The 20,072-nt window shown below is 47.0% G+C and overlaps 1 protein-coding gene across 7 annotated transcripts in view; it reads left to right on the forward strand.

The window, feature by feature from the left end:
* The window catches only part of Atp2b3 (ATPase plasma membrane Ca2+ transporting 3), a 67,637-nt gene that overhangs the window by 41,509 nt on the left and 6,056 nt on the right, over window positions 1-20,072 (forward strand). For 2 of the 7 annotated variants that reach the window (XM_031363989.1, XM_031363997.1), the window contains 9 exons: window positions 1,900-2,079; window positions 2,202-2,289; window positions 2,688-2,794; window positions 3,807-3,998; window positions 6,388-6,601; window positions 6,890-7,101; window positions 8,313-8,420; window positions 10,553-10,735; window positions 15,214-15,300. In XM_031363989.1, the coding sequence (XP_031219849.1) occupies window positions 1,900-2,079; window positions 2,202-2,289; window positions 2,688-2,794; window positions 3,807-3,998; window positions 6,388-6,601; window positions 6,890-7,101; window positions 8,313-8,420; window positions 10,553-10,735; window positions 15,214-15,300 (1,371 nt within the window). Of the gene's footprint in view, window positions 1-1,899; window positions 2,080-2,201; window positions 2,290-2,687; window positions 2,795-3,806; window positions 3,999-6,387; window positions 6,602-6,889; window positions 7,102-8,312; window positions 8,421-10,552; window positions 10,736-13,474; window positions 13,663-15,213; window positions 15,368-20,072 lie in introns of those variants that run through there. The other 5 variants (XM_031364024.1, XM_031364033.1, XM_031364005.1 and 2 more) reach the window with 3 other exon arrangements.

Here is a 20,072-nt window from a genome sequence, read left to right on the forward strand (position 1 = left end):
AGAGTTTCACCTCAGGAAATGTGAAACACAGATATATGTTAAGAAAGATATAGCCAGGGCCCAACCTCAGTGAGTATCTTGGGGAGTCCAGGGTAGAAATTCAGGACAGGAAGAGCCTATCTCAGTCTGGGTGGTGACAGAGCGGTCCAGGGGAAATGGTCAGTTCCTCTGTGGCTTATAGTGGTTGAGAGAGAGTTCAGCCATAAAGTTACTGGGGAGACCTGACACCAGGTCCTGGTTCTGAGGCAAGCGAAAGGGGCCAGCAAAACCTCCATGGGTTTTAGTCAAATTTGCTGGGCTCTGGAAAGTACAGGATGGCCACCAGAGGGAGACAGAGAACTATGTCCACAGAAAGTCCAGCAGATAGAGTGGACCTGGGAACTTCTACAGGTCTCTGCTCCCTGCTGTGTTGTGGGGGCCTTGATAAGATAGGGTATGAGTCAAAATAGACAAAGAGGGAAACAGACTGCTCTTCAAGGGAGGGTATCCTTTAGAGGAAATTTTCCTACCACCTGGCTAGGAGACTAAACTTGGAGACTGCATATGTGGGTAGGCCTTGGACTAGTGGCTACACCTGGATTCTGGGGTGACCCTATGCCAAGGTCCTAGCTCTTAGGCTCATTATGGTCACTTGGCAGCAGCAGAGAAAAAGGCTTCTAGCCACTTTGGGAAATGAAGCTGAAGAGCTGCCTCACTTTCCTGATTGACAGGAAGTTCTCATTACGGAAGGTCTTATGCAGCACCTTAAGACCTTAAGAGAACAGGATGTATCTTTGAGATGTAGCATAAGGAGACACCACACACACATACACACACACACACACACACACACACACATACACACACATACACACACATGGGGGTGAGTGAACTATCACAGCTAGACTTTGCTCAAGGCATGTCCTTCCCTGTCACTTAACAGTTCTGGCTTTGATTATTGGATCACTGTCAAAGCCTTAAGTAGAGGCTCCTCTGCTCTTGCTCACCACCCTCTACTTGCTTACTGGCTATCCCCAAACTACTCTGTTCATCTGTACCCACCCTACCTACTCTAGTCTCCATAGGCCAGGGGAGTAGGCTAAGTCTAGATATCTCCTACATTCTTTCCTCCTCGGGTTCATAGGGTACCCACTAAAGAATTCAAAGATATAGGCCTTGCCTCATTCAATTCTTCAAACTCTGAGCTGGCCCTCCTCCTCCACAGTGCATATGTTATTCCAGCTTGCCTGTTTTGTCCCTTCTGCATCCCCAGGGCCTGAAGAGCCATACATATCATGTGTTTGGAAACTGTCCTTTCCATCTGCGCACTACTGGAATGATGTTAAAACCCCCAGGCTGCTCTCGTGGCTTCCCACCCTCTTGGCTTGTTTTGTGCTTTGTGCTTGGGGGTTCTTTTTCTTTCTCCTTAGTTCTAGAATGCTATACTATTTGAAAAAGAAATGCATTCATTGTAACCTCAAGTAGTATTCCACTTTCTCTAGTGAGTAGATTGTGTAAAATCTACAGCTGAGACAAAGATTAATTCCTGAGAAAAATGGTTGAGTTCTATACCAAAAAACAAAACTAAACAAAAAAAACCACAAAAACAAACTAGACAAGAGAAGGAAACATGCATAGCTGGGTCTAAGTCACTGCTCATTTCTGTGGCCAAGCACAGTGAAGGAGATGGCAGGAGAGACAGTTGGCTAGTGGGCTGGGGAGGCTACCTGCCCACAGTACCTGCCCACCATAGACCATCCTCTGAACTCCTTCACACCACACTCCTTCGAGTACCCTGAACTGGAACATAGGGTTCACTGTACTAACAGATTTGCTGGAACTTGGGATCCTATAGATAGTACCAAACACAAAATATGGGCTTGTTTTGCCAGCCCCACCTATCACTCTTATATCTCCCAGGTCCCTGAAGCCATTCGAAAATGCCAGCGTGCTGGCATCACAGTCCGTATGGTGACTGGAGATAACATCAACACTGCCCGGGCTATCGCAGCTAAGTGTGGCATCATCCAGCCAGGGGAGGACTTCCTGTGCCTGGAGGGGAAGGAATTCAACAGAAGGATTCGAAATGAGAAAGGCGAGGTAGCTCCCTGCATCTCTGTCCTGAACTTCTGCTTTCCCCATCCCTCTGCTAGCTTCCCAGCCATCCCAGCCACAGTGCCTGTCTGCAGCCTAGACTCTGATATCTCTCTTATTTCCTCCAGATTGAACAGGAGCGGCTGGACAAGGTGTGGCCCAAGCTGCGGGTGCTTGCCCGGTCATCTCCCACTGATAAACATACTCTGGTCAAAGGTAACCAACTTTGTTCACCCTCTTCAACATGTGGCTGCATCTGGCATTCCTGCATGTTGTCACTTGCTCTTAGGTTCTTGAATGGAAGAGCTTAGAGACCAATGACTAGAAATTTTCCAACTAAGAATGGCTCATAAAGGCTGCCCCTCATTGGAACAAATGAAAAAACTGAGGCCCAGAACAGGGTGACAGTCATCTAATTCACACAATGTTGTACCTTCCTTTCTATCTAATCATGCTGGTCTGTGATACTGAGCAAAAGACCTTGGTGGAAATGGGGAGATGAAGCTATCACATTAAAGCCAGGAGCCTTGATCCCATGAGTAATCTGGAGCAACAGAAGCAACCCATACTAACCTCTGGCATATAGCTTTACCCTGATTCACTCTGTGTTCCAGGCATAATTGACAGCATGACTGGTGAGCAGCGACAGGTGGTGGCAGTGACTGGAGATGGCACCAATGATGGGCCAGCCCTCAAAAAGGCAGATGTGGGCTTTGCCATGGTAAGCCACCTGGTACCAAACCAGTTCATCACACAGATGAAATCCTGTTTCCTGGACTTAAGTTTGCATCAGAAAGTGGAGAATCAGTTGACAGAGTGCTAGAAGCTTTCTTCTCTCATATCTTGACCACTTAGGGCTATATGGGATCTGACCATTAAAGAATGTATATGTGATTTGTTTAAAAATATTTGGTGTGAGTATGCCAGAGGTGACAGTGGAATCCAACTGCAGTACTGAAGAAAGGGAGGAACAATGAACAATGGCTTGTCAACAATGGCATCTACCCACAATCACTTATTTTCAATCCACTCCGAGTAACCTCTGGCCACAGAGTGATGAGCAGAGACCCCAGTGGGTTCTTCCTCTGGTTTCTCCCCTTCTGTTCCTATAGATCTAACTCTTTTCAGTTAGCAGTGCCTTCTAGGCACTGCCCACATGATGTTCCCAAACACATGGGGGGCAGGAGCTTGGTGTCACCTTTCCCAACTCTAGAAGAAATGAGGACTTTTCACTCAGTCCACATTTGGTGTAGCCATGAAGTGGGGTAGTACAGTATTTCTAACATTACAACTGGGAGGAGAGAGCAGATGGGGTAGGTAAGGTCTGCACAGATTTGATATGTATTGCTGCGCCCAAGCTTGTGTGGTGGAGAAGCAAGAATCTGCCATGTACCCAAAGATAGGTCCTTTACTCTACCTATACAGCCCACATTTCTCAGAGCTTCATCAAAGAGCTAGAGCAACAGCTGGCAAGTAGCCACCCAATGACAGCTGGGCATTGTGGAAGGCTCTAGGGATGTCCACATTGTTAGCAACTATGTTGTTTAGTAGCAAAGGCTCCCTCACAGCCACAAGTGATATTATGCAGTTTGCAGCATAGGATGATAGATTAAAACAAGTGCTATTCAACTAGAACCTTATTTAAAAGAGAAAGGCATAGAACCACCCCAGGTGGGCTGGGTGGCCAAAAAGAGACTGAGAAATAGACACTGTGCTTGTGTGTCATCTCCCAGGGCATTGCAGGCACTGATGTGGCCAAGGAGGCCTCTGACATCATTCTGACTGATGACAACTTCACCAGCATTGTCAAGGCAGTCATGTGGGGCCGCAATGTCTATGACAGCATCTCCAAGTTCTTGCAGTTTCAGTTGACAGTCAACGTGGTAGCTGTGATCGTGGCCTTCACGGGTGCCTGCATTACTCAGGTGGGCACCAGGGGTTTTTAAGGGCAGTAGTGTGGGCTAAATAGGTCCATATTGAGAACAAGTGTTTTCTTTGCTGCAGATTCTTTTAATTGAAATCAAACTCACATACCAAAAATCTTACTGTTCATGGTAACCAATTAGTAAACTTCTTAGCATATTCATGATGTCATACAATCGCCATTATCACCTAGTTCCAGAATACATTTACCCATCCCAAAGGAAACTTTTCACCTACTAGCAATCATTCCACATCCCCTTCTAAGCCCCTGCCAACTTCCCCTTTTCTTCTGTCTCTATTTACCTGCTAGAGACATTTTGTATCAGTGGAACAAAATGGCATGTAGCCTTTGGGTTGTTTTGTTATAAAGGGGGTGTGACACATGTATGTGCTACACAGCACATGTGGAGGCCAGAGGACAACTTGCATGAGTAAAAGCTCTCTCTTTCTACGCTGTCAGTCCCAGGAAATTGAACTCAGGCCATATGTTTGCACCTTTATCCACTGTGCCAGTTTCCTGGTTCCACATGTAGCCTTTACACTCAGCATCTCATTCAGAATGTTTTCAGGAATAATCCATGATTCATCTTAGGCCAGTGATTTATTCATTTTCATAGCTGCATAATAGTCCAGTAAGCCTCATTTTGTTTGTCCTTAATCCACTGACCAAACTTTGGCCCACTTCCACTTCATTAAGAACACTCATGCCCAAGTTTCAATGAGCATATGTCTTCCACTCTCTTGGTTCTAGATCAAGGAATACAATGGCTGAGTCACAGAGGATCTCCAGATTTCCCCTTTCTCTTTCTTTTTTCTTTCTTTCATTTTTGGGATTTTTTTTTTGCTTTGTTTTTGTTGTTGTTGTTGCTGCTGCTGCTGGTGGTAGTTTTGTTATTGTTTTTGTTTTGTTTTGTTTTACAAGACAGGGTTTCTCTGTGTACTCAGTTCAGTGGCCTGAGTTCAATTCCCTGAGACCCACTGGGTTGAAAGCGAGAACTTACTCATGCAAGTTGTCCTCTGGCCTCAACAGGTCTGCCTGTCCTAGAACTCACTATGTAGATCAGGCTGGCCTGGGACTCACGGAGATTCACCTGCCTCTACCTCTTGAGTGTTGGGATTAAAGGTGTGTGTCACCACTACCTGGCCAGATTTCCCCTTTCTCAATGATTTCATCCTCCCCATTGGCTAGAGGCCAGAATTTATTGATTTCTGGTCAGGAATGGTTGACTTTATTGTTACCAAGTACTTTAACTGTTTTTGCTGATTACCTTGGCCCTTTCAAGGATGTGTGTGTGCACACTCACATGCGCAATTATATCCACATGAAGTCCCTGTGTTGGCAAGGATACATATGCATTTATGTTCATGTAGAGGTCAGAAGTCAATCTCTGGTGTTCCTTAGAAACTATCTACCTTGTTTTGTTTTGTTTTGTTTTGTTTTGTTTTGTTTTTTTGAAAGACAGCCTTTCAGTAAGACCCCAGCCTCACTAATTAGGATAGGCTAGCTGGGTAGCAAGTTTGGGGGATCTTCACATCATCATCTCCCCATCCTGAAATTACAAATTCACACCACTGTGCAAAGCTTATTTGACATAGGTTCTAGAGGTTGAACTTAGGTTCTCATGCTTGTAAGACAAGCACTTTGCTAACTGAGCTAACTCTCTAGCCCTTCAAGGACTTTTTCTTGATATCTAAGTCATGTATAAATAACATAATAACCATCCTAACCATTTGAAAGTACAGAATTGCATGGTTTGGTATATTCAGTGTTGTGCAACCAACACCTCTATTTGCTCTCAGAATATTCTCATGGTCCCCAGAGGAAACCTCACACCCATTAGTAGCCACTTCCCATTGCTTCACCAGCATTGGAAATGCTCATCTGCTCTCTGTCTGTGAACTTCTCAGCTCATTTTATTTCATTGACTCCATCTATGGTCTTGTACATCTGGCACCTGTGAAGCTGATTTTTAAAGAGACACTCATTTGGGGTGACAAAAAATCAGGTTGAGGTCAACATTTCTACCTCTTCCTGCCCTGTGAGGTGAGAGACTTTGTTTTCAAAGGCTGTTACTGGGCAGTCTTGCAAGGATGTCTTGAAAGCCCTAGTAACTAAGTTGGGACTTTGTGGTTCCTGCAAAGGCCACACCTTTGAGGTCACTGCCACTAGACAAAAAGAGAGGGAGGGAGGTGGGAATCAGAAAGCCCAGTGGAAAACTTCTGCCAACCTGAGGAAACTTGTGTGACAGGCTTCTGGGAATGAACTCATGACATTGGCAAAGCTGAGTTTCTCCTCAGTAGTAGCAGGCTTACCTGTCCTACCACCCCAAGGTTTCTCTGTGTGGGCTTGCATGGCCAACCCTCAGAAGGGTGACTGCCCCATCTCCACAGGACTCTCCTCTCAAAGCTGTGCAGATGTTGTGGGTGAACTTAATCATGGACACATTTGCCTCACTTGCCCTGGCAACTGAACCCCCAACTGAGTCACTGCTGCTGCGGAAGCCATACGGCCGGGACAAGCCTCTCATCTCACGCACCATGATGAAGAACATCCTTGGACATGCTGTCTACCAGCTCACCATCATCTTTACCCTGCTATTTGTTGGTAAATTGGACCTTCAGCATACATTTCAGCCCATATATAAGGCTTTCAGGACACTGTTGCTATGGCCTCATGTTTAGACCCTGTCTATATCCTCAGTCTGGCACAGGATGGGATACAGCACTTACAGACTGAAAAGAACAGGCCTGCTCTATACCCTTGATCCATACCTCTCTGCTACTCCTTACAATGTACCCTACTATACATCTCTGGGGCAGATGTGGTATAGGAGGGTGGCCACTGGTGCAAGGAGAGCCTCCTTCCTCATCCCCTGCCTCTCTCTTCATTTAGGAGAGCTTTTCTTCGACATTGACAGTGGTAGGAATGCACCTCTGCACTCACCACCTTCAGAGCACTACACCATCATCTTCAATACGTTTGTCATGATGCAGCTTTTCAATGAGATCAATGCTCGCAAGATCCATGGTGAGAGGAATGTCTTTGATGGCATCTTCAGCAACCCCATCTTCTGTACCATTGTCCTGGGGACCTTTGGAATTCAGGTAGGACATGAAAATTGGGGAAGTTATATTGGCCTCCTTGTCCCTGAATCTTTTCTGCATTCTAGAGCAGTGGTTCTTAATCTTCCAAATATTACTGGGCCTCATTTTGATCTAACCTACTAGCTTCCAGAAAGATATGGAAGTCCTTTATCTTTTTAACCCTCCCATCACATGGCGCTAAAAATATTATTTCCTGCCTGTTTCTGGGTCAACCATCCACATTTCTAGCACCTAACTACTTGGTGTTCTATAACTATGGAAGATTGTTTAGGAAATACCTGCTGTACACATGGTTGACATACTAAACTGGCTGCTACAACACTGCGGGCTGGTAGGCCAGCTCAACTTCCCCAGAGGGGCTGAATGCTCTAAAGTATAGTGTCTTCAAACAAAGCTTCAGATATAGAAGTCCCAAAAATCTGGGAATGGCTATCATAGAAATGCAGTTCACTGTTCACAGATCCCAAGAAGGGCATGTCATCTCTTGTGGTCACTCCCAAATGCCAGTAAGGAATCCATGACAGTGGGATTTTTTTTCTGTGGTTTCCCAGGACCAATTGAATGAGAGAGTCAACAGACTTAATCTTGGCTAGCATGAAATCATGTCAGCCCACCACAGAGTATAGACAGGCCTAGAACCTGGCCCTGAGATGGTGGAATTATACACTATGGATTGGTTGGTTAGCATTTGAAAATCTTGCCCTTGGGTGTAGGGCTCCCCCTTGAAGTAGACAGAAATGAAGGCAGGAGGCCAAGACAGGGTAACGTCTTATACTACAGGGTCATGCAGAGCAGGCAAATGAAAACAGCCTTGTAGAAGCTGAAAAGATGGTCCAGACAGCTAGGTCTCATCTGGAGAGTAGAGGCAACAGAGGGGAGGTGTGTGTAGGTGTCAGCATGTGAAGATACTTGCTGATCCATACTGGTGCCCTTGGCCCTGTAGACAGCTACTCTGTGGAGCCATTTTACTCATTTGCTGAGGGAGAAAAGAAGGGAACAAGCTAGAAAAGAAAGCCAAGATATTTCCCAGAATGTGGCCAGTCCACCAAGGGACAGGAAGCCAGCAAATCCTTGACTATGGCCAGGCTGGTCTGGCTCCTAGAAGACAGTCAATCTGGAAAGCAAGTTTTGTAGAAGTCTGGGCAGGACAGAGAGAGAACAGGAACTATCTTGACTGCTATTCCATCTACCACTTTCCATTTTTCCCCCAGATTGTCATTGTCCAATTTGGAGGGAAGCCCTTCAGCTGTTCCCCACTGTCCACAGAACAGTGGCTCTGGTGCCTGTTTGTTGGTGTTGGGGAGCTGGTCTGGGGACAGGTGAGTGTCATCAATTTTCTCACTAAGGCTTTCCTTCTGGTTGCTTCTCTTGACAGACCTCAGAGTGAGTAAGAAGCCAGGCATCCTGTTTCACCTATGCCTCCCATTATCCCAATTCCCTGCCTCACAGTCTTGGAACCTATGACCAGGAAGGTGTGTGGTGTGTGCTCAGGCTTAGGCTCAGGCCTATGATGTAATATAACCTGAGGGCAAGGTCACAAGTGACAACTTCAGGAATGAGAAAATAGAGTTGAAATGTCACGTTGTCCTGCAAAGTCATCCACAGTTTCCTTTCTCATGGTAGAAGCAAAAAACAATCTCCCTAAACCTGGATATTTGGAATTGATAAATGCGATTATTAAAACTAAGAACCTTCAGCCACAGAAAAGGAAATAATCAGCAGGGTGAAGGGGACTACAGTACATCTGGGTATAGAACACTTGCTTAGTTTTCATAAACTCCTGGAATCCATCCCTAACAGTACAAGAAACAAGATAGAAGAAAGGGCACCCCGTGGTGCTTGGAATGTCTCAATATATTTGAAATTAAACAATGCTCTGCTATAAAATATGTGGGTCAAGGAGATCTCAAGAGAAATCAGGAGGTGTTTTGACTTAATGGGAAGTATAGAACAATACTTGCAAACCTGAAAGCAGCAGCTACCCCAAAGGAGCAGTATGTGTACCCAGTACCCAGTGATGAGACCAGGAAGCAATACTTGGGTGTTGACAGCCAGTACAATCTCAGGCACCAAGTCAGCTCCCTCCATGGTGCACAATAGACCTCTGAAACCATTTTTTTCCAGAGTTCAGGACCACAGCTATGGGAAGCCATGGCCATGACTTACTTCTCTTTGGGTCTTGATCAGCTCAGGCTGCCACTGATAGGTCTCTAGTTACACTGAAGGCATGTGTTTTCTCTCTTGAAGTCTAAGATCAAGGGCAGCCACTTCAGTGTCTACTAAGGGTTCCTTCATGGTTTCTGGGTGGCTACTTTCACACTATGTGCTCCTATGGAGTTCTCTGGTATCTCCTCTCATAAGGGCACAAATTTGATGGGATCAGGGATCCAACCTAATGACTTCATTTAACCTCTATTATCTGCCTTTTCCAAATACTTCTGAACTGATGGTTAGGGCTCACCATTAGGGCATAAGTAGGTATCATTTAGGTTATAACACTATGAGTTTTGTTTCTTTATCCATTAGTGTGTGTCCCCTACCTAACTGGCCACAGGGACCCCCTTCAGCAATGATAGAAGCTAGCCTCTGTTGACCCCTGGCATTAACCATTGGACAACTCATGAAGTTTCTCCATCTCATTTTCAAGAAATCTCTATCACTGCACCTCCCATCCTATTGCACTTAGGCCTAGCAGTCCCTTCATATTCTACACCCTAAACTCCACATAACTCAACTCTGCCCTGTACATGCCAGCCTCTAGTTAACCTCTCAGCTCCCAGATGTAATGGCTGCTACAATTCTCCCCATGGGTACATGCTGCCTGCCTGTAGCTTAGCTACCCATGATATTTTTAATTATAAAAATAATATACATTCAAAGTGGCAAAACTCCAATTAAAAGGGAATCTCTGTGGAGGACCTTAAAGCCACTCCTGGCACACTGACAGGACTGTAAGAGGGACAGGATGACGTACCATCATCCATCCACTCAGATAGTGAAAGGCACATCCCAGCCTTCCCTTTATTCCTCCTACCCTTCCCAATGTCTCCCTCCTAATCACCTCTTCCTCCCTGGCAGCCCCTGATCACAAGCCCTTTTCTAGATCCTTCTTTTTTCAGGCACAAGATTCTGTGAGGCTCAATTTCAGAGAACAGGGCATTTAGCTTTTCTTCCAGCAACCATGAATATGGAGTGCTATCAGCTAGGGAGCTCATCTGAATCCTGAGGTCAATCACACAGTACTCTATACATGGGCTTTTCTGCTCCCCAGCCCTGGATGAGGCTTAGTTGAGCAGAGTCTGCCATGTAGAAAGGGGCAGTTTAGAGTCAGCTAAGCCTAGAATGTGAGCTGTATATCTGAGAAATGGGCCCTCTGGTTTTTTCCTGGCCACAGTAGAGCTTACTCTCATGACCACCTCTGTTTGCTGCCCTCTGACTGTGGCTTTCCCAGGTCATTGCCACCATCCCCACCAGCCAGCTCAAGTGCCTGAAGGAAGCAGGGCATGGGCCAGGGAAGGATGAGATGACTGATGAAGAGCTGGCCGAAGGGGAAGAAGAAATCGACCATGCTGAACGAGAGCTCCGCAGGGGCCAGATCCTCTGGTTTCGGGGCCTCAACCGGATCCAGACACAGGTAAGCTTCTGTTCCATGTAACTTCTATTTTTGCTGCCTTAGAAAGCAGGCAAGAAGCAGAAACCAAGTAGACAGACCCCCAAAGTCATCAGGGAATTCCCTGGATCTGTTTCCAAAGCATGCAGGGGCAATGGCTAGTTCCCCTCTTACCTCATATAGCGTGCTCACCACTGGCTGCTCACTTAGATTATCTCTCCCTGACACCTCCCTTAGTACCCAGGTAGCTTCTCTCATAGCTGGATAAGAACATGTGCTAGGAGCTAGTGGCTCTCTCAGTGGCACAAACTAGCACAGTCTACTTTTTTTGGCAAGGCCTACTCAGGTAATAGGCAAGTTGTATTTGGGTGTGTGGGATGAAAATGGCGACTTCAAGGACCCTTAGGTTAGCTCTCTGTTCACTAGAGCCTGCTGTAATTATTGTGCAAAAGCCTCTGTAGGTAATGGACTCTATCACCAAGTTGGTCCAAATCTCCATAGGCTGGACTGGTCAAGGCCAAAGCCATCAGCTATAGTTCCTAGAAACATCAGACAGCCAACATGAGGTAGTAGTGAAGGCTTCAAAAAACCCATATGCCAGGCTACACTGCTCTATGCTCAAGTCCCTTCTTGCTCAGCTTTCTTCTATAAGGTCCCATAGTGCTGCCTGTTTCTATCTTCCTCTCATGATTGCACTGGCCATGGCTCCCATGAATGGCTCTCACTACTGTCTGCAAGGCTTTCTTTCACTTCATGCTTCCCAGTTGCCCTCTGGAAGTGTTGCTGGCTCTGCTCATCCTGACAGCTTGATGTTCCTTCTGAGTTTTCCATCTTCTCGCTGTCTTTATTTTCCTGGTATCTACACCTTCCACTCCACTCGTGCTCTTTCATTCTGAAAATGCCTGGGAGAGCCTGCTAGGGAACTGCCCAGGCCTAAACATCCCACCAGGCCACTAGGCCTCCCCACATTGCAGCCTCCTTGACTGGCCTGTGCCCTAGACAATTCCCCATGGCCTAGCTTGTATCCTCTAGGAGACCTTGGCACTTTTACTCATCCAAGGCTTGGGTTACCTTTTCTCTGATGCCTCACTATCTCTGCTATAGGTGCAATCACTTTTCCTCTTTAGGAACTTAATGGCTCAAGCAGAATCACCTGGGTAGATTCTCCTGGGGAGTCTGGTAGGTCACTGGGGCAGGACTTGATTTCATACCCCTCCCCATGTATTCTTCCAGCTGTTTTGCCACACTTGGTGCAGGACTCATACCCAAGCTGCCCTTGGGGCTACTCCAGTACAACCCCCATGATCTAATGGTATCCATTCAGAGGATGCCCCTCTTCCCCTTCTAGGCTCTGCAGGTATGACTGCCACTGGCAGGGCACTTAGATCACTCCTTGCCTCCCATCTGTCCTTATTCATCTCTACCCTTCTTACATCACCCTGGGGCCTGTGGAGTTTGTCTCCGTTATCCCCTGGATGAAGTTTCAGCTTCTTACTATGGCCTTCAAGCTCCAACTTCTTGGCATCACCCACCATTCCTCTCTATATCCATGCTGCTTTTCCAGATGTACACCCTGCCTGCCCATACTGCCTCCCTGCTTGCTGCTGTGTACCCTCAAGGCTCTCTCTCAATGCTATAAAAGCCTACTTAAAGGTTGCCAAGTCTATGACTCCTTCTCACAGTACCCTCTCCTACCACCATGGGCCATCTGTGCAACTGAGACCAGGACAGTGAACTTGAATATGCCAGAATTACTTGGGAAACTTACTTGGCACTTTCAGGACTGGGTGAGGTGGCACTAAAGAAATCCAAGTTGAAGGCATAGCTCAAGGACCAAGCATCCTGAGAACCTACTCCACTATGTCCAGAGAGGGATGTACTGGGCCCACATCTGAGCCATGTTACACTACATAGAATTCAGATGAAGCCTAGGAAATGGGGAACAGCCATTAGATCTCTAGCCTGAGCCTCCTCTTCCCATTGGGTAAGCCAATGCCTCCAGCCCAGTGCCCAGGACAGGCATGGGTACAGCATAGGTAGCTTTGTTTCCTATAATAAATATTTACTCACTAGCATAAATGCATAGTAAGTGTCCCTAAGCATATGCCCTCATATCTTCCCAATGTGCTTGTGACCACTCCCAACACCCCTTCCTGATACAATTCAGGGCAGATCTTATCTGTCATGTTCCAGTTCTGATGCAAAGCCCAGCCCATGAAGACAGTACAGCAATGGCTCTGCTCCACATCAGCCTCTTTTACTTCTGTCATGTAATGCAAGATAGAGTTAGCCTGTTGAGACAGCAACCCCATTCCAACCTAGAGAGTCAGTGGTAGCCTGACCAACCATGTATTACATGGTATCTTTGTGTGTGCCTGCAAGCAGAAATGGGTCCCACTAGCTAGAGTCTTGGTGTTCTATATCCTTCTGACTGTTCCCTGCCCAAGTCAATGCTTGTCTATCTCCAAGCAAGGAGATAGAACCTCAAAGAAAAAGGGAGTGGCCCGAAATCAGCCAGTGAGATCCAGGGCTAGTACCAGTTCCTTAAGCACACTTCTTGGCCCCCAGTAAAGCCTTGCTGATTCCTCCATGGGATCTCAACTCCCATGACATTTCAAGGTGGCTTTATCATGTCAGATTTACCATGCCTCTCAAGAATGCTGAAGCAGTCACTTTAGCTCAAGTTATTCTATTTGATTAAAAAAAAAAAAAAAACATAACTAAAGCCTATGGAAGGTTCTTCAGGTTGTATGTATTTTCCAGGCAACTGGCCCCAGATTTCTGGATCTTGTGAACCACAAAATTGCTCCCCGGATTTCGGAGGCCTGTACAACATTTTCTGTTGCAAAGTAACTTGATGCCCACTTTCACCACTGTTCTATACTAATGTATCAATGCACCAAATTCTAGGGTGCTGTTCCATAATAAAAGAGAGTGCCTCAAACCTAGAACATGTAGCTTTTTGAATGTTCATGACGTGGTCTGTCTTTTTTGCATTCACCAATAACTGAGACTTGTTCCTGGCCAGTGCTGGTACCTCTAGTGGGAGTAGGGTGGTAACGGTGATATTTTCATAGGTATGGTTATCCCATGGGGGACATGATGAAAAACTGAGGCAGCAAAGTCAGGTTTTCTTCCCCTTATCTTCTCTAAAGAAGCAACCCCATACCCCAGAATCTGCAACACCACTGCTTCAAACATCTTCCTCTCATGAGATACCCAACCTTATATACAACATATTCCTCCCAGATGCAGTCACATCCTCAAATCCTTCTCTTGAGGAAAGGAGTGAGGAAGTGAGCTGTACTGGCTGAAAAGCACACTGGGTTCACAGTTGAAAGGCATTTTGTTTGGAGGAGGGTGTCAACAGCAAAGCTACCTCTTTTGGAGAAGCCCTGTCAGCAAGCCAGAGGAGACTGGTGGATACCAACTTCCCATAGCAGGGCTTCAGGTAGACCAGGCTGGAAGGGTACTTTTCCAGATGTTGGATCCACCCTCAAAGATTCTCTCCCCAGTGAAGCCATTCTCTGAGAGGAGGCTGCCAGTATACCTTGCCTCTGGCCTCCCAGAGTTTAGGCATGTAGTCTTCCAGTGTCATGACACTGGTTGTGGTTTCTCAGCTGCAGTTCCTTCAGACCCACTTCCTGTATTTGCCACAATGTCAAAGACAGAGTCAGAAAACCCAAAAACAGTGAGTCAGGAGGCTTCTAGCAGAAGTTATCCACAAGGCTCTCCCATGGGTCTCATCTTTTACATATGTACTTCCCTTTCTTCTTCTAGGAAGCTCAAAGAGTGGGGACAAGGTGGAAGGCTGTTGTCTCCCAGTCCTCCCAGCCTACATTTTTGAGGGCTGTGGGAAGAATTCTGACAAGATGAAGCCTATGCTCTTGGAAGCCTCTCTTCTGCCTAAATCTATCTTCTGTTGAGGGTCCCCTTAATTCAATGAACTGCAGAAATCTGGGTGGTTATCAACACTATATCAGCAAAGCAGGGCAGAGCAAGAGACCCTCTACCAAAAGGACCATGAACAAGGGCAGTGATTTCCTAGGAGTTTAGGCCAGATCCTCCAGCCCACATACCAATGGGGAATGATTCCACTTTCTAATAAGAGCATGTCATATCCCTCAGGTGTGTTGGGGCAGAAAAAAAATGTTGAGAACTACTGAAGTAGGATAAGGAAGTATTGCCAGACACAGGTACTTACTGAGGAGTGGCTCTCGATGAGCGTATCATGAATGCAAGTGACCTATGAAATATTTGCAGTGTGTCCCCCACCTGTAACCCTTCCCTCTCACACTTCTAACTACTAACCATTTGCCCAGCAAACCCTCTCTTGGTCATGGCTTTGTCGAAAGCATTATCCAGGGCTCGGGGCTGACCTAGCTGAGGCTTTGCTGGCCCCATATGTCCCTAGTGTGGCCCCTGCCCTCACCCAGCCCCACCTTGTGTGGTAGCCTGGACCTCCGTGCAAGCCAACCTTTATCTCATTTTCTCTCCCACAGATGGAGGTAGTGAGTACCTTCAAGAGAAGCGGGTCATTTCAGGGTGCTGTGCGCCGGCGGTCTTCGGTCCTCAGCCAGCTCCATGACGTAACCAATCTTTCTACCCCTACTCACGTAACTCTCTCTGCCGCCAAGCCCACCAGCGCTGCTGGCAGTGAGTCTTGACTTCCCTTTTCTCTCATAAATGGCACCTGGGGGAAGATAAAGCCTCCCTGACTCTTCCTTCTCTTTTCCAGTCTTGCATTTCTGCTCACCGTGGCTTTTCTGTTCCTTCTTTACTGCCCTGTCCAGTCCTTCCCGCCAGATGGTGTCTCTCGAAAGCCATATTCTCTTATGAAATGACCCCACAGCACTGCCGGACCTTTCGTCCTTTGCTTTATTTGGATTTTCGTTTGCATTTAGAACCCCTGCTACCATTGGTTTTCTTTTCTTGAATTTGTCCGCATGCTCCCATAGTTCTTCATGAACTCAGGCTTCTTCCAGTGGTGTCTGGTGTCAGGCTGGGGACTTGCTCCATGTTCTGGGGTGAGAGTCAGGAAAGCATGTGGCCCAGGGCTACCCTTCTGGGGTAAGCAAAGGCCCCCAGTCTGGTATCATTTGCAGCAGAAGAATCCAGCCAGTCTCCTCGGGGAATAAAGTGACAACTTCCAGCATTCTCCTTGAGGTGGCTTCCAAAGGATGCCCCTGTCTCCAGTCCCCAGGTGGGCTCAGTGGTAACCAAGAGTGCCTCTCCAGAGCAGCTGGTGCCTGCCCTGTAGGTCCCTCCCTGAGCCAGGATCTGTTAGAGGAGCCCTGATAACAGGAGCTCAGAGGCCAGGCAGGTGCTGTTTTGTGTGTCCCCAAGCATCTTGCTCTTTCCAAACAGGCCTCAGTACTGGAGGATCTGAACCCAATCTCATGCAGTCCTTTCTACTCTTTCCTCAGAGAAGCCAGGACATTTCAATAAGTCCCCACCATGCAAGTCCCATTTTGAAGAGAATCCTGGGGTTGGTCTGACTAGATAGAAGCTTGCATAATTGCATAATTGATCACATCTTTTTACAAAGACAAAGAAGAGGCTACTAGACTGCTAAAGTTGTCACCTTGTGGTGCCCCCAACAGGAGAAAATGCAGGCAACCATGTGGAGGCGGGGTTGGGGGGGATGGGCCTTGTACTCGGGTTGCCTGCTTTTGGTAATAAAGTCAGGAGGTTTCAAAAGTGAACAGTAAACTTTTGAGTATGAGTCCAGGGCCCCTGCTGGTATAGTTCAATACTAAGTCTTTCCTTCCAGTGAGTCCCCTGCAGCTCCCTTCGGAACATGCCACTCCCACGCAGACGGAAGGCCTTAACTACTTCATGTTTTTCCCATCACAGACTCTTCGAGATTCTTTTTGCTTGGTTTCTTTCTGTTCTTTTCTTTCTTTTCTTTATTTTTTTAGGATCTGGTGAGAGGTGCCCTCCTCTTCCTTAAGCTCTTCTCTTGGGCCACTCTGCCTTTTAAGGAAAGGATAAGGGCCCCTCAAGAATAGCACAGATGTATGTGCACATACATCCCTTCTCCAAACCACAGGCCACATGCATCTCCAGCTTGTACAACCCCTGGGCCACAGATATGGGCTGGGATATGTACTGTTGGTCTGGAAAGCAGTCAGTGCTCCTGACATACCCAAATGGGACCAAAAAGGATCTCAGGGCTACTTTACCCAGAGAGGCCAGCAGGAAGCTATACCAAATCAGTTAAGGATAGATTGGCTCATGGCCTCCCAGCACACCTCAGCCATGCCCAGGTGGACAGCAACAGCTTCCTTCCTCTGAACAATATAAAGAGTGGGTGTAGGATACACAAATCTGCATGACCCCTTTTCTCCCCCGTGGCTTCCAACACATTTTTCAGTGTTATCTTTCTGCACCTCCCATCTGTCTGTCTGTTTGCCTGCCTGCCTGTTTGTTCTCCCATTTGTCTACCTGTGCCTCTGTTGCCTCAGTTGGAGGGCAGTTTACAAGACTCTCCTATGTATACCCCCAGACCTCTTCCACAGTGCTGGTCTTAGCCCTCACTGGAGCCTAACAGCCTTTAAGGGCCCTCCTCACGTGTTTCCACTACCTGGATGAGGCCTACTGCATTTCTCCCACTTCTCTAAATATGGTCTTTATTTTCTTCCTTGGCCCATAGTATCTTGTTTCTCTCCTTTCTTCCTTCCATGGCCATCTGTTCCCTTCCTTCCCACCTTTGGATCCCAACAGTGCCTGGTAAGTACAGTGGGAGAGACACCACCCTCCTGCTGTTCATGAGCTATTCCAGAGGAACCTAAGCAGATGTGAGAGGTGGGGGTGGGTGGCAGGGTATTCTGAGGAGGGGGCTGCTATGAAGGTACAGGGATCCTGTTGTCCCAACAAAAAATGGTAGGCGGCCTAAGAAAGACTCCCTGTGGAAGAAGATGCTGCTTGAATCACCTGACAATCCCAAGTAGGACCCGCATTGCTTCTGGAAGCCACTGGCCAAATATATTGTTGCCACACAGCAGTTCCATCTAGAGTTCAAAACCTACCTTCTGAGTTCTGAGAGCTCTCACAAATTGCTGTATCCAGCACCCTAATAAATCAGGAGAAGACAGGTGCCCACAAGGGCAAGGACCTATTCAGGATCACATAGGCAGCCAGGCCTGACATAGTGGATACTAGCTCACCCTGCCCATCCTCTTGGAACTCATCAGAAGTTCAGAGCTGCTGGAAAGGAAAGCAGAGTGTAGGCCATGATTGAGCTCCCCTGGACCACAGCTGTCCTGACCATGTCCCCAGAGGTCACATGGTTTCCTAAGGAGAAGCGTGGCCCCAAAGATGAGGAATTTTCCATCCTCACTTGCTTCAGGCCAGATTGCCTTTTACCCCCTCAGAGTCCAGAGGAGAAGCTTCCTGTTGAAAGGTATTCCCACTAAGAGCCTCAGGCTCTCTAGGGAGAAAGGCCTGTGCATTTGCAGCCAGAGAACAACTCAAAGCTAAAGGGAGAGGGGGATCAGGATCCTTAGGGCTCAGTATGCTTTTCTCATCCTTTCTAACTTCCCATACCATGTGCAAATGCTCTCTTTCCCCTCCTTTCCTCCCTTCTTCCCTCCCTCCCTCTATCCTCTTTCTCTCTCTATGTCCTGTTACTTCTGGACACAAGAGTCTCTTCACATCCTTACACGTCCCTTGCACAGACTGAGCTGGCCATGATCTCCTACTGGCCATTTTTCCTCCCTTGCCTTGCCTCAAGGCTGTCCCCATCACAGCCATTTAATGTGTAGTCCTCTGGGTCCAGGATGTATTGTTTTCTCCCTCATGGCTGCCACCTCATTTCTTGTGACCTAGACCATTTCCTGAAGGCCATCCTGGATGGATGGCTCAGGAAACAATAAGGCTGTGAAATTCTATTCCCTGTAGGTGTTCATAATGCCCCTTCTCACCTCAGCCACATATTCACACACTAAGGCTGTATGTAGGACTTCATTCTCCTAGTGATTATCAAGAACTTCAAAAGGGTAGCTGTAGAAGGGATTATCAGTCATCCAGCTTTGCAAAGAAGCAGCAAACCCAGGGCACTATGTATCTCCCTCCTAATGGGAACAGAAGGAGCATGATCTCTTTGGAAAGACAAGCCTGGAACCTGGCACCACCAAAACCTCTCTGCAAGCTCCAGCACCTAAGAATTCTTTTGTGTCCCTTTCCCATGGGAACACACAGACACACCTTGCCCCTCTGCAGTCAAACACCAAAGGCTATTATTCCCCCATCAGCTCACTCTGGGGACCCTTTCATTTCAACCAGCAGTGAAGCCTAGCCCATCCTTCAGGCAGCAGGAGTGGGCCTCTGTACTCGAATGTTTACTGTCTCCGTAGTTTGAGATAAGATGCCTTCTGACTGACGCAGGCCAGCAAACATTTGAGCACCATATCGCCAGAGGGGCTTCTTCCAGGTTCTGATGAAGAATTTGGAAATCACCGGCCACAGCAGTTGCCTCATTTTAAAGGGATTTTGCAACACAGAAACTTTTCACCCATTGAGGGGAGGGAGCTAAACCCCGGACAGGTGAGCCCCTGCAGCTTTGCCAGAGCCCAGGAAGGCATGCTCATCATGTTTCCACACCTTGACAAGGAGCTGGCACACAGTCTTAAGTTTGATCCATTCTCAAGAAGTTAATCAATGTTGAGCCACATCACTCCACTTGGGTTTCTAGGGAGAATATATTGGCAATCTTTTTGTTGTTACTGTTTGACAGTGTGCACACTGGCTCCACACTAGGACAGACATCAATAATTTCTCTAGTTGGGGCTCTGCCATACCCTTTCTGGAACTACAGGCTAAACCCCAGGGGAACAAGCTTCCAAGAAATTCCTAAACAAAATACAATCCTGGTCGGAGGCCCTGCAGGTAGGTGCAGTGAGTACCGCCACATGGGCAGCAGCTGAGAACTTGTGGAATTTATTCACGCCCTCCCTACCCTCACCCCTGCTGCAGCTGGCTGAGGCTGCTGGAGGGCAACTTGCAAAAGTAGTCAGCTTCTCCTCGGTTTCTCAAGAAGATTTTGAACTAGTGGTTAGTAAAGAGAAGAAAGAATCAGATGAGCCTTAGTAGCAGAGCATGGGCAAACAAACCCACTAGGCCTACAGCCTCTGGCAGCCATAGCCAGTTAAGTTTTTCTCTGGCCAAAGAATTAGAAAGAAGAGAAGAAAAAGTGTCAGGCATTATCTACTGTTGTTTTTGCCATTGTGATTCAAGAGCCTTTGATTATTTCTCTCCTCTCTCTCTTTATTTTTTTTCTCTTTTTTTTTTTCTTTTTATGGGATGGCCTTCCCTCAAGACCCTTAGTTAGTTTCCAGCTTCTACACTCTTGCTCAACCCT

The sequence above is a fragment of the Mastomys coucha genome, chromosome X (genome assembly GCF_008632895.1).
Source record: "Mastomys coucha isolate ucsf_1 chromosome X, UCSF_Mcou_1, whole genome shotgun sequence".
Lineage (NCBI taxonomy): Eukaryota > Metazoa > Chordata > Mammalia > Rodentia > Muridae > Mastomys > Mastomys coucha.